This window comes from Phocoena phocoena, chromosome 14, assembly GCF_963924675.1.
Source record: "Phocoena phocoena chromosome 14, mPhoPho1.1, whole genome shotgun sequence".
Lineage (NCBI taxonomy): Eukaryota > Metazoa > Chordata > Mammalia > Artiodactyla > Phocoenidae > Phocoena > Phocoena phocoena.
In genome coordinates, this window is record NC_089232.1 from 67,278,427 (window position 1) to 67,291,303 (window position 12,877).

At 39.1% G+C, this 12,877-nt stretch overlaps 1 protein-coding gene across 1 annotated transcript in view; it reads right to left on the reverse strand.

Annotated features, from left to right (window-relative positions):
- Window positions 1–272: 272 nt before the first annotated feature.
- CLIP4 (CAP-Gly domain containing linker protein family member 4) overlaps window positions 273–12,877 on the reverse strand; it is a 55,450-nt gene continuing 42,845 nt past the window's right edge. The window contains exons 14-15 of the mRNA XM_065891090.1: window positions 6,199–6,271; window positions 273–594 (exon numbers count right to left, since the gene is read on the reverse strand). Coding sequence (XP_065747162.1) covers window positions 273–594; window positions 6,199–6,271 — 395 coding nt within the window. The remainder of the gene's footprint in view (window positions 595–6,198; window positions 6,272–12,877) is intronic.

Here is a 12,877-nt window from a genome sequence, read left to right on the forward strand (position 1 = left end):
AAGAAAAAGAAAAAAGGCTGATTTTGAGATTGTTTTAAGAGAACCATGATTCCCACAGTTCGTATTTCTAGCTTTTTAAAGGAGTCTCTCTGAATTGTTATAATGCTTTTCAATGAAGATAGATCTATTTTCAGATTTTAAATAACGGCTAAAAGCTAAATAAAGTAAACCATTTCCCATGGACTCTTTATTTTACATTGTGTGTGTGTGTGTGTGTGTGTGTGTGTGTGTGTGTGTGTGTGTGAGCTCATTTAATACTGTAGAAGTTTAGCTCAACAATTCTCATCCACAAGCTTTGACCCGTTTATTCCCCGGTAGGTCACTCTGCTGGGCCTCACTAGGACCCCGTGGTTTGGCCTGCAGGTGAAGTAGCGCTTGTCCCCCACTGCCCCATCATTCTTTCCCTTGGCACTTCGAAGCTCCAGTCCAAGCCAGATCCCTGAGGCAAAGTCAGTGGGGCCCAGGTACCTAACGGTGCCCATCTCGTTGGAGCTGGTGAGGAGGACCTGGGAGCCCTCGTGCAGCCTCACGCGCCCCTCCAGGCCGCCGGCCGTGGTGCTGCTGCTCCAGCTGCGGCGCAGAGCGGGCTTTGACCTGTGCGGAGGGAACGCGAGAGAAACTCTGAAGCACGAAAGCCACGTGATGCAATTCACCGTATTCGTTTCCACAGCCAGGTTCACAAGTCATTCACAAAAGGGCATACTTTATGTTCACAACTCGATCTTTTTTATTCTAAATAGCAATATTAGGATATACTTTTCTGTAACATTAAAACGTTTTCCTCTTCTGGCTATTTTAATACTACCCTAATCTGGATTTAAGATTTCACTAGCAATTTATACATGCGCATGCCCTCGGTAAAATAGCAATTAGAAAAAAGACACCTATACCTGTTTAACAAAGCAAAAAGAAAAGAACCTAGTATTTTGGCTGCGGTAAATAAAATGACATTTTGCTCACCTTTCAAATATTCCTTTACATGAAAACCATTTTTAAAAACTGTTAATCCACAACTTTAGAAACTACACACACACGCACACACGCACACACACCTTCTATGAATGAACTCCAGTTACATTTAAGGGTTTGCCGCTCTCCCTGTCACTAACATTAGGAAGGACCTTAGTTGTCTGGATCAGGATCCCTCCTCTTTTCTCTACAACAAAACATTACTTACAAGGCACTGCCTCCTAGCACCCGCCACCAGCCTGACCTGATGACACAACTACCGGGCACCCACACGTGGAACCCGTCCAAGGCCTCATGCCAATACTGCCCAGGGCAGTCCACTGTCCCTGGGAAGTAGCCAACTCTGCCCAAAACAGAAACATGCCCAGGAGCTTGTCCTATGACCTGAGACCTCCCAAAACAGTCATCCAGAAACCACCACCAGTGGAGCCTTCAACCCGCCGTCCATGCCACCTCTCCTCCAGGAGAAACCCTTCTCCCAGCCCCACAGTAGAGACAACTCGGAACCTGTTACCAAAACTGCACGGAGCCTGACTGCGAGCAGAGTCTGGGTCCTGCTTGGTTTCTACTTTATTCCACTCTCTGTATTTTTAAATACACTCTCACACACCACGTCTCATTTCTTCCTATTAACGACCCCGAGAAGGGAAGAGCACTCTAATTTTATGGGTAGGAAAACTGAGGCCAAAGCCTGTCCTATGCCACATCTGATAAATCCTATTTATAAAATGTAATGAAAAAATATTATTTACCACGTCAAATGCACAAATACAAAGTTAACAAAGAAATACGTAAGAGCTGTAAGAAAATTATAAATCTTTACCGAAGAATATACAAAAGAAAAATGAAAAAGCTTTGTTCCTGGATAGAAACATATATCTATATATATGAATCCTCCCCAAAATGATATATTTTTTTGCAACCTGATGAAATTACTCGAATTTCACATAATGACAGTATCTATCATTTCCTGAGCACTTACTATGTGCCAAACACTTCACATACATTATCTCATCCAACCTCGCCCAAACCAGAGAGGAATTTGAGGCTAAGAAAAATCAAGCTATTTGCCTAAGGTCAGAGAGATGGTAAAGAGGAGACCCGGGGTTCAGATCCAAGGTCATCAAGCACAAAGGCCAGGCTCTTGCTCACAACCACAATGGGTATTAAGAAAAGGTTGAAAAATAATAATATGGCAAAATTTACATTGCCATTATGTTAAATTATAAAATTACAATAATTAAAACAATGTGGGGACTTCCCTGGTGGCACAGTGGTTAAGAATCTGCCTGTCAATGCAGGGGACACAGATTTGATCCCCGGTCCGGGAAGATCCCACATGCCACGGAGCAACTAAGCCCGTGCACCACAACTACTGAGCCTGCGCTCTAGAGCCCATGAGCCACAACTACTGAACCCGCATGCCACAACTACTGAAGCCCGCGTGCCTAGAGCCCATGCTCCTCAACAAGAGAAGCCACCGCAACGAGAAGCCCGTGCACCGCAACAAAGAGTAGCCCCCGCTCGCCACAACTAGAGAAAGCCTGCATGCAGCAGCAAAGACCCAACGCAGCCAAGAAATAAATTAAAAAGAAAAAAAACAATGTGGCCCTGGCATAAGAATGTACTTTTAAATGACACAGAGAAGATATTTTAGAAAAATACATGCAATTATTTCATATGTGATAAGAAGTAAAACTTCAAATCAGTGGGAAAGGAGTGAACATTCTAATTAGGAATGCTGTAAAACCTGGTCATTTATTTGGAAAAGAATATGATTCTCACCACACACTACATATTTTAAAAATCCCCAAGAGATTAAAGAGTTAAATGCATAAATTTAAAAAAAAGAAAGAACTAGGAAAACATAAAGCTATTCATCTGAACACACACAGACATACATACATGGGTGGGGAGGGGGGAGACGGACATGTGTTTAAAAAGTACGGCACCTACTATTAATGTTTTTTTTCACATATTATCGTGCCATAAAAATGTTTCATATCACAGCACAGCACAGTCTTTAAAAACACTGCAAAAGTCACACTGAGTAAAATTATTAAAGAAGAATAATAAAATTATTATTATTATGGGATATGTTAAGGGGAAAAGCTTTCAAAGAGTATATAGAGTATGATTTGTCCAACTTTGCTTAAAAATTCAGATACATGCTTTAGAAAAAAGTTGGAGAAGTATATGACAAAATGCTAACAGTGATAATCTCATCTAGGTGATAAAATTACAGATGATCTTTATCTGCATTTAATTTACTGTAATTTTTTCAAATTTTGTCCAATCTACTTTCATAATCAGAAAAATTTTAAAGAAAGAAATAAGTAATAAATGAACTCGATATCCAAGCCAAAACTTAGTGGTTTGGGTAAAGATTTAACATTCCAATAAGAATGATTTGATTCAAGTTATGTCAAAGCTCTAAAAGCCCAGGGAAGTGAGAAATTTATAAATTACGCTACACTTGAGAGCGTTGCTTACTCCTTCAAAAACATTAATGGATCACCTAGGAAATGGCAGGTCCAGAGCTAGGTTCCAGGAACTTGTGCATAGTAATCTGTAAAACGTTACAGATCCTGCAATAAAGACGGGTACAAAGCAGAAGGCGCACGAAAGAGGGAGAAATCTATCCTCACTCAAGGTCCCAGGGAAGACACTTCAGTGAGGAAGTGACACTTGAACAAATCTGACAGATGAGCAGACAGAAAAGGGAAGCAGACATAGTCATGGGAGCAAAATATATTACGTGTAACTTAAAAAAAATTTTTTTGAGCAGCGCAGAGAGTTTAGCAAATTGTCACTTGTGAGGATTTTACCTCGAGAGCTAAGTCCAGAGAAACAGGCAGGCCTGTACACGCTATGCCAATGAATCTGGACTTCATTCCGCATTTGAGAATTCAAAAGCTTTACGGAACAGGCAGAAAATGAGAACATGTGACGTGAAATGATGGAACCTGCAGCCAACTGGGTTATATGAGTTCTACCCAAAGACATTCAAATTTGAGCTGGCCAAATACATCATGTGGACAGGCTGGGTCCCACAGAGAGGACCCAGTGGAGACTCTCAGGAGATGCACTCTGAAAACACGGGGAGAAGCTAAGTTGGTAATGATGGAGATGAGATGTAGCGACAGGTGAGCTGCAGATCCCAGGCTGGATGCAGACGGCGGGAGAGAGGATGCCTGTGCCTACCAGGTGGCAGTGACACCTATGCTAACATCTCAAGCTCCCTGTGTTTATTACCCCCATGCTTGGTATTAGATATACTAAGAATTCTGAAGACAGAAGAATTGCTTCCATCATTTTTTCCTCTGAATGAAGGTGTTCATCACCACCACCTCAATAAGCCAACTGGAGAAGCACATCTGCTCTTTCTCAAAAACGGCGCGGCCGGCTGCTGCTTCCCTTTCCTCAGCCCTCTTTTGCAAACATGCCCTTTGCCCCAATTCCTTCCAGTTTCTTACGCAGGGATTTTCATTATCTCTGACTATATTTTCCATGTTTCTTCTGGAAGTATCTTTTATTTCCATACGAATAGACAAGAAAATGGCACAGGGTTTGATAAATGTCAATAAACTCATTTCTTCAACCCACATTCTTCAGAATACATCATGCTTCCAGATTAAAAACAGCACAATATACAATCAACTCTGTCGCTCCAGCAGAAGGTCATCCAATCACTACAATGTTTCTTACCCCTGAGATCAGGGACAGGTTTCCTAGGACCTAAAGTCTAAACACCTAATGTCTTTCTTTTGTTTCGTGTAACACTGATCACCAAACATCTGGTCACATATTGTTTAAGTAAAAACTAAATAAGTTTTAAATTGATTATATATCCTCAATAAGAATATGTTTATTTTTTTAAAACAGGTACTAGAGTCAATCTGTAGAAGTATCAGTAAAGCTTCATTTATTTTTATTTTCAAAGAAAACCAACAGAAGTACTGATATTTTCTTCTCATGTCAACAGATCATCTTGTACATATCCACACCTGCTGTATAATTCCCACGGTTCAGATTTCTCTCTCCTTCCCTTGCTTCTCTGTATCATGTTCTTCCCCTCACCAACATCTTGACACTGATTTTGATACCTTTCCCCCTTCAAAAATCCTTTATATCCTGCTTGCCTCTTCTTAGTAATTTCTTCCATTCTGCCTAAGAACTCTTGAATATCTTCAATACTCTGGAGCATAAAGTTATTGCCCTTAAACTCTTTCAGCTACTCAAGTGAGGAGACCAATTTTAAAATCTCAGAATTGGTAGAGGTTTTGAGGAAGGGAAAAAAACAAAATCCACCCAACTCCGCGAAACAGTACCTAACAGTGCCTCAGGACCCGTCAGGGTTCTCAAGTGAAACCTCAGATCTTTGCGAGGCCTTCCAATAACTTCATGCCAGATTATTATATAAACTACCTGCCTGTTGCTCATGTGATCGGCAAGTCCTCTCGTGTGGGCTATGATTCCTAGTGGCTTCTAGGGCCCCACAACTAGTGCACTTACCTACTGAGCTAGACGTTTTTCCCCCAGGGCATTGTTCATAGATTAACTGGAAGGATTTAAAATTCAAAAACAAACAAACAAAAAAAACACCTCCTTAACCTAATCAGCCTAGAAGAGCCTCAAATTCCTCAAAAAGTTAAGAAGTTCATAAACGTCTCAGAAAACTATTAGGGGCAGTAAACTGGGTCTGAGGTCTATAAATAGCAATATAAATGAAAAAGAGAAAAGGAGATTCTCTCTACAAAGAAACAACAACAACGAAAAAGGGAGCAGTATATTCTACAAGAGGAAGTAGGAGTATTTTTTAAAATAATAATAAGATTACCTGATGCAAATAGGCCTGACATTCCTTGTATGGACTTCCCAAAATATTAAATCAATTCTCTGACTAATCAAGTAAACAGAGTTTAAAATCAGTCCACCCTATTCAATGATAACACAGAATGTAAATTCCTCCAACTTTTATTAACAGCACTAAACCTCTTTGAAAATATATTCCGTATACTACTTTTAGTCACTGGTGACATTTTTAATTGAGCTTGCAAAGGAGGGAGGAAGAACTCTTCTCACTGACACACTCATCACACCTTTCCTCCTAAGTGTTAAAATTCTACCACGCAATGTAAAAGATACAAAATCCCACTTTTATTTCTTCACAGAATCCTGTCATGTTCATCTTGAAAGGCGTTTTTTCTAAATCTTCTTAATACTCACTTGGCAAAAGCATTTCTTCTGTTAATCTCTTTCTGGGAAGAAGCAGAAGTTGTACTGAAACTTCTCCTAAAACCTAAATATGAAAGTTAAGGTCAGATGAAGAAAAATAAATCACAAATTCACAGTCCTTGTTAAAAGTTATCTTTTATCATTTCTTCTACAGACGTTCTATTCTACCAAGCGTTTCTTTGGAAACAGAAAGCAAAGAAAATAAGTGCATGTAGATTGTAACAGTTTAGACTTCTTGACGATTGTTACCTCACCTTTCTCATCAAACTATGCACTACATGAATAAGATCACGACACTACTTTTGCAGGTTTTTATTATAAACTTTCCTGAAAACCAAATGAAATTGAATTATACATTGATAAAGCTTAATCTTTTTACTCTCCAATATTATAGTCTTGATAAATCGTATTTAAAAAATAAAAGGATAAAAATGGTTTAAAAAAACACTATCACTAAATATACCCCATTTATAAAATTCTGAACAATGAATTTCAGAGCTTATGATTGTTGGCATCCGCAGATGACAGAGTTATTAAAAAAAAAGAAAAAGAAAAAGACTTCACAAAAGGTAAAGTTTTTAAAAGATGCTTTTAAAAAAGAATGGGACTTCCAGTTCTGGCAGTTACGGCACACCAGATGTACTGAGTGAACCTCTTGAATGAAGCAAGTATAAGTTAAAACAACTATAATTTTTTTTAAAAAAATACTGTTGACCTCATACAAGTGGCACAATTCCAAAGAGGCCATAAACCAAAAAGAGAAACTATGGAAGGTTTCCCCCAAAGCAATCTAACCACCTCGTACCCCAGGACTACACTGCCCTCCAGAGAAGCTGGGGCCTGCCAAGATGGGGTCCTAACAAAGGTGAGGGTCCCGGGCAGCTCATCCTCAGTGTCAAGTTAAATGAGAAACAAAATGAAGCACCACTCAGATGAACACAAAGGAAAGCAGCTTGTGTCAACCCCACTGTGCAGAAAGCAAAATGTTCTCCCCTCCAGATCTGTGATCGTTAGCCAAATTCATTTTATCTGTGTAATATAAAGACGACAACAACAACATTGCAGAGAACGTACACTAAAGTTGGCAGTGCCCCTAGGCAACTGGCAGAAGTAAGCACAGGCATACCTCAGAGAGATTGCAGGGTCGGTTCCAGACCACAATAATGAAGCAAATATCTCAACAAAACGAGTCACAAATTTTTTGGTTTCCCAGGGCATCTAGAAGTTGTTTACACTATACTGTAGTCTATTAAGTGTGCGGTGGCATTACGTACAAAAGAAAAAACATACACATACCTTAATTTAAAAATACCTTATTGCTAAAAACTGCTATCCATCATCTGAGCTTTCAGTGTCACAATCTTTTTGCTGGTGGAGGGTCCTGACTGATCAGGGTGGTGCTTGCTAAAAACTGGGGTGTCTGTGGCAATTTCTTAAAACATGACAGCAGTGAAGTGTGCCACATCGACTGACTCTTTCTTTCACAAATGATTCCTCGATGTAGCAGGCGATGCTGTTTGATAGCATTTTACCCACGGCAGAACTTCTTTCAAAATTGGAGTCAGTCCTCTCAAAGCCCGCCGCTGCTGTATCAACCAAGTTTATGTAATGCTCTAAATCCTTTATCGTCATTTCAACAATCTTCACAGCATCTTCACCAGGAGTAGATTTCATCTCAAGAAACCACTTTCCTCGTTCATCCGTGAGAAGCAATGCCTCATCTGTTCAAGTTTTACGATGAGATTGCAGCAATTCAGTCACACCTTCAGGCTCCACTTCTAATTCTAGCTCTCTTGCTATTTCTACCACATCTGCAGGTACTTCCTCCACCGAAGTTGTGAACCCCTCAGAGTCGCCCATGAGGGTTGGAATCAACATCTTCCAAACTCCCGTTAACGTTGATATTTTGACCTCTTCCCATGAATCACGAATATTCTTAATGGCACCTAGAATGGTGAATCCTTTTCAGGTTTTCCATGAACTTTGCCCAGATCCATCAGAAGAGTCACTGTCTATAGCAGCCATAGCCTGACGAAACGTATTCCTTAAATACTAAGAGCTGGAGGTCTCAAAATTACTCCTTGACCCACAGGCTGCAGAATGGATGTTGTGTTAGCAGGCACGTAAACAACATTAATCTCACTGTACATCTCCATCAGAGATCTTGGGTGACCAGGTGCATTGTCAATGGTAATATTTGGAAAGGAATCTTTTTTTTTTCCTGAGCAGTAGGTCTCAACAGTGAGCTTAAAATATCCGGGAAGCCATGTTGTAAATATATGTGCCGTCCTCTAGGCTTTACTGTTCCATTTACAGAGCACTGGCATAGTAGATATAACATAGTTCTTTTTTATTAATAAATTTATTATTTTTTAAATTTGCTTTTGGCTGTGTTGGGTCTTTGTTGCTGCATGCGGTTTTTCTCTAGTTGCGGCGTGCGAGCTTCTCGTTGCGGTGGCTTCTCTTTTTGCGCAGCACGGGCTCTAGGCACATGGGCTTCAGTAGTTGTGGCACGTGGACTCAGTACTTGTGGCTCCCGGGCTCTAGAGCGCAGGCTCAGTAGTTGTGGCCCATGGGCTTAGTAGCTCTGCGGCACGTGGGATCTTCCCGGACCGGGGCTAGAACCCATGTCCCCTGCATTGGCAGGCGGATTCTCAACCACTGCGCCACCAGAGAAGTCCCAATGTAACATAATTCTTAAGGGCCCTAGGATTTTCAGAATGGTAAATGAGCACTGGCTTCAACTTAAAGTTACCAGCTGCATTAGCCACTAACAAGATAGTCAGCTTCTCCTTTGAAGCCTCACACTGACTTCCGTTCTCTAGCAATGAGAGTCCTAGAAGGCATCTTCTTGTAGTGGAAGGCTGTATCATCGACACTGAAAACCCATTGTGTAGTGGTGCCACCTTCATTAATGACCTTGGCTAGATCTTCTGGATAACTTGCTGCAGCTTCTACATCGGCACTTGCTACTTCACCCTGCACTTTGAGGTTATGGAGATGGCTTCTTTCCTTATATATCATAAACAAACCTCTGCTAGCTTCAGACTTTTCTTCTGCAGCTTTCTCACCTCTCTCAGCCTTCATAGCATTGAAGAAAGTTAGGGCCTTGCTCTGGATTAGGCTTTGGCTTCAGGGAATTCTGTGGCTGGTTTGATCTTCTGTCCAGACCATTAAAACTCTCTCTGGATCAGCAATAAGGCTGTTTCTTACCATTTGTGCATTTGCCAGAGTGGCACTTTTGATTTCCTTCAACAACTTTTCCTTTGCAGTCACACATGGCTAACTGTTTGGTACAAGAGGCCTAGCTTTTGACTTGTCTCTGCTTTTGACATGGCTTCCTCACTAAGCGTAATCATTTCTAGCTTTTGATTTAAAATGAGAGACATGCAACTTTTCCTTTCACTCAGAGGCCATTGTAGGGTTACTAATTGGCCTACTTTCAATATTTTTGAGTTTCAGGGAATAGGGAGGCCCGAGGAGAGGGAAAGAGATGGGGTAATAGCCAGTTGGTGGAGCAGTAAGAACATAAGACATTTATCCACTAAGTCTGTCATTTTATATGGATGCGGTTCATAGCGCCCCAAAACAATTACAGTACTAACATCAAAGACTACCGATCACAGATACATCATAACAAATATAATAACAACGGAGAAGTTTGAAATATTGTGAGAATTACCGAACTGTGACCCAGAGACATAAAGTGAGCAAATGCTGTTGGGAAAATGGCGCCAACAGACTTGCTCAATGAAGGGTTGCCACAAACCTTCAATTTGTAAAAAATGTAGTATCTGAGAAGCAAAAAAAAGCAAAGCACAATGAAACAAGATATGCCTGTATAATCTTCTCAAGAGGCATCAACCCAGGCTTAAAAGAATTCCCATACATTAAATTCTAAGTAAAATAAGCATTTCACAACAATAAATTACAAAATTCACAAGGAAAGAAGGTGCCACAAGTTAGGCTCAACAGAAACAGACGGCAGAATCAGACTCACAAAGACTTCAGGTATTGAATTATTAAACATAAAAAGTAACAATATGTAAAATGTTTAATAGCATAAAAGAAAAACTTGAAAATGTGGGGAAAGAATAAGTGACAATAAGTAACAACCAAACAGACTTGCAAAAAGAAAAAAAATGAAAAATTTGTAATTAAAAAACTTTGCGGCTGAATTAGGCAGTAGAATAAACATAGCAGAAGAAAGAATCAAGAAACAGAAAGATAACTCTGAAGATATCCAGAACGCAGTCCAGAGAGACAAAGTTGTGAAAAATATGAACGAGGCATGGGAAAGTGAAAATGTGGACTATACTACTCGTCAGAAGTTTGGAAGGAGATAATAAAGAGCATGAAGGAAGAAATATTTTCAGTATATGGGCAAGAATTTTACAGAATTAGTCAAAGGTACTAATTCCGAGATCCAGGAAGACCCAAGATGCCAAACAGAATAAACAAAGGGAAATCTCCACCTAGACATAATCATAGCAAAACTGTACAACACAAAGGAAATAGAGAAGATCTTTAAAAGCAGTCAAAAAGCAAAGATAAACCACCTACAATGGTATGGATTAGGCAGACTGATAGGTGATTTCTCAAAAATCTGACAGAAGACAGAAAGCAGAAGAATTATATTGTCAATGTGCAGGGAGAAGACAGCTCTCAAACTATAATAAAAATTGCACCAATTTTTACTTTTACTCAGTAAAACTATCATTAGAAAAGACAGACAAAAACTGAGTTTCCTACCAATAGACCTTTCTAAAAAAGTATTTAAGAATATAGATGAGGTAGAAACAAAACGATTTCAAGTGTAAGTTCTAAGGATTAATGACTAAAGATATCGGTAAATATTGACATGTATGAGCAAATTAAATAAATATCAATTATATAAAAACTATTATAATAATGTGAAATTTGTGAGGGAAACAAAATAGAAACTCAGTTTCTAAGGATTTCCTATTATTTGAGAAAGAGTAAACATAATGATTAACTTTAGCCTTTGCTAAGTATGTATGTCAAAGTACCTAATTACTAAGAAGCATATTCATAGAATGTAATTTTTATACAAGTAGAAAATTAAATGGAAAAAAGAGGGGGTAGCAATATAACCAGAATTAAGTCAAGAAAGAAAAACATTTAAATACAAAAAAGTTGAAAAATTAGAAAACAAATAAGTAACAAATAAATCCAAATATATTACTAACTACAATGAATGTAAATAGGTGAAACTCAGATTAAAAAACAAAGGTTGTCTTTTTCTAAAAAAAGTAAAATCCAGTTATATTCTATTTACAAGATATTCCAGGGGCTTCCCTGGTGGCGCAGTGGTTGAGAGTCCGCCTGCCGATGCAGGGGACACAGGTTTGTGCCCTGGTCCGGGGAGACCCCACATGCCACGGAGCGGCTAGGCCCGTGAGCCATGGCCGCTGAGCCTGCGCGTCCGGAGCCTGTGCTCCGCAACGGGAGAGGCCACAACAGTGAGAGGCCCGCGTACCGCAAAAAAAAGAAATTAATAATAGAAGATATTCCAAAGACATGAGAACATAGAAAGATTAAGGCAATGGCTAGAAAAAGACTTTTCAGGCAAGTACTTAACCACAAGAAGGCTGATACAAGGTAAAAAGAATTATTATACAGCAATACCACTTACATTAACACCAAAAAAAAAAAAAAAAGAAACAGGTAGGTATAAATCTAATAAAACATGTATAGAATCTATATTAGGAAAATTATAAAGCTCTGATGAAAGAAATCAAAGATCTAAATAAATGGGCAAGCACTCCATGTTCATGGATAGGAAAATTCAATACCGTTAAGACATCAGTTCTTCCCAATTTCATCTATACATTCAATGTAATCCCAATCAAAATACAGCAAATTATTTTGCAGACATCAATAAACACATTGTAAAGTTTATATAGAAAGGCAAAAGGCCCAGATAAACCAGCACTATATTGAGGGAGAAGATCAAAGTCCACTACTAAACTTGAAGAATTTCTATACGGCTGCAGTAATCAAGACAGTGTGGTATTAGCAAAAGAAAAAGACAAATAGATCAACAGAACAGAATAGATAACCCAGAAATAGACCCACACTAACACAGTCAACCGATCTTTGACAAAAGAGCAAAGGCAATTCAATGGAGAAAGGATAGCCTTTTCAACAAATATGGTGGAACTAAACATTCACATGCAAAATAATGAATCTAGACATCGACTTACACCTTTCACAAGAAAAAACTCAATGAATCATAGATATAAATGTAAAACACAAAACTACAGAACTTCTAGGAGATAACATAGGAGAAAATCACGGTACCCTTGGGTTTGGTGGTGACATTTTTGATACAACACCAAAAGCACTAGTCATGAAAGAAAAAATTGATAACTTGGACTTCATTAGAATTAAACACTTCCACCCTGTGACAGACACTGTTAAGACAATGAAAAGACAAGTCACAAAACATGCAAAAGCATAATGGTTTGCTATTCTGATGACTTAAAAATTAAAAACTCCTGCTCATCAAAAGATGCCAAAAAAGGAAGGGGAGGGGGTGGCAAAAGACAAGTCAAAAACTGGGAAAGATATTTGCAACAAACAAAACTGACAAAATATTAGTGTCCAAAATACATAAAGAAACCTACAAATTAATAAGAAAAAAACA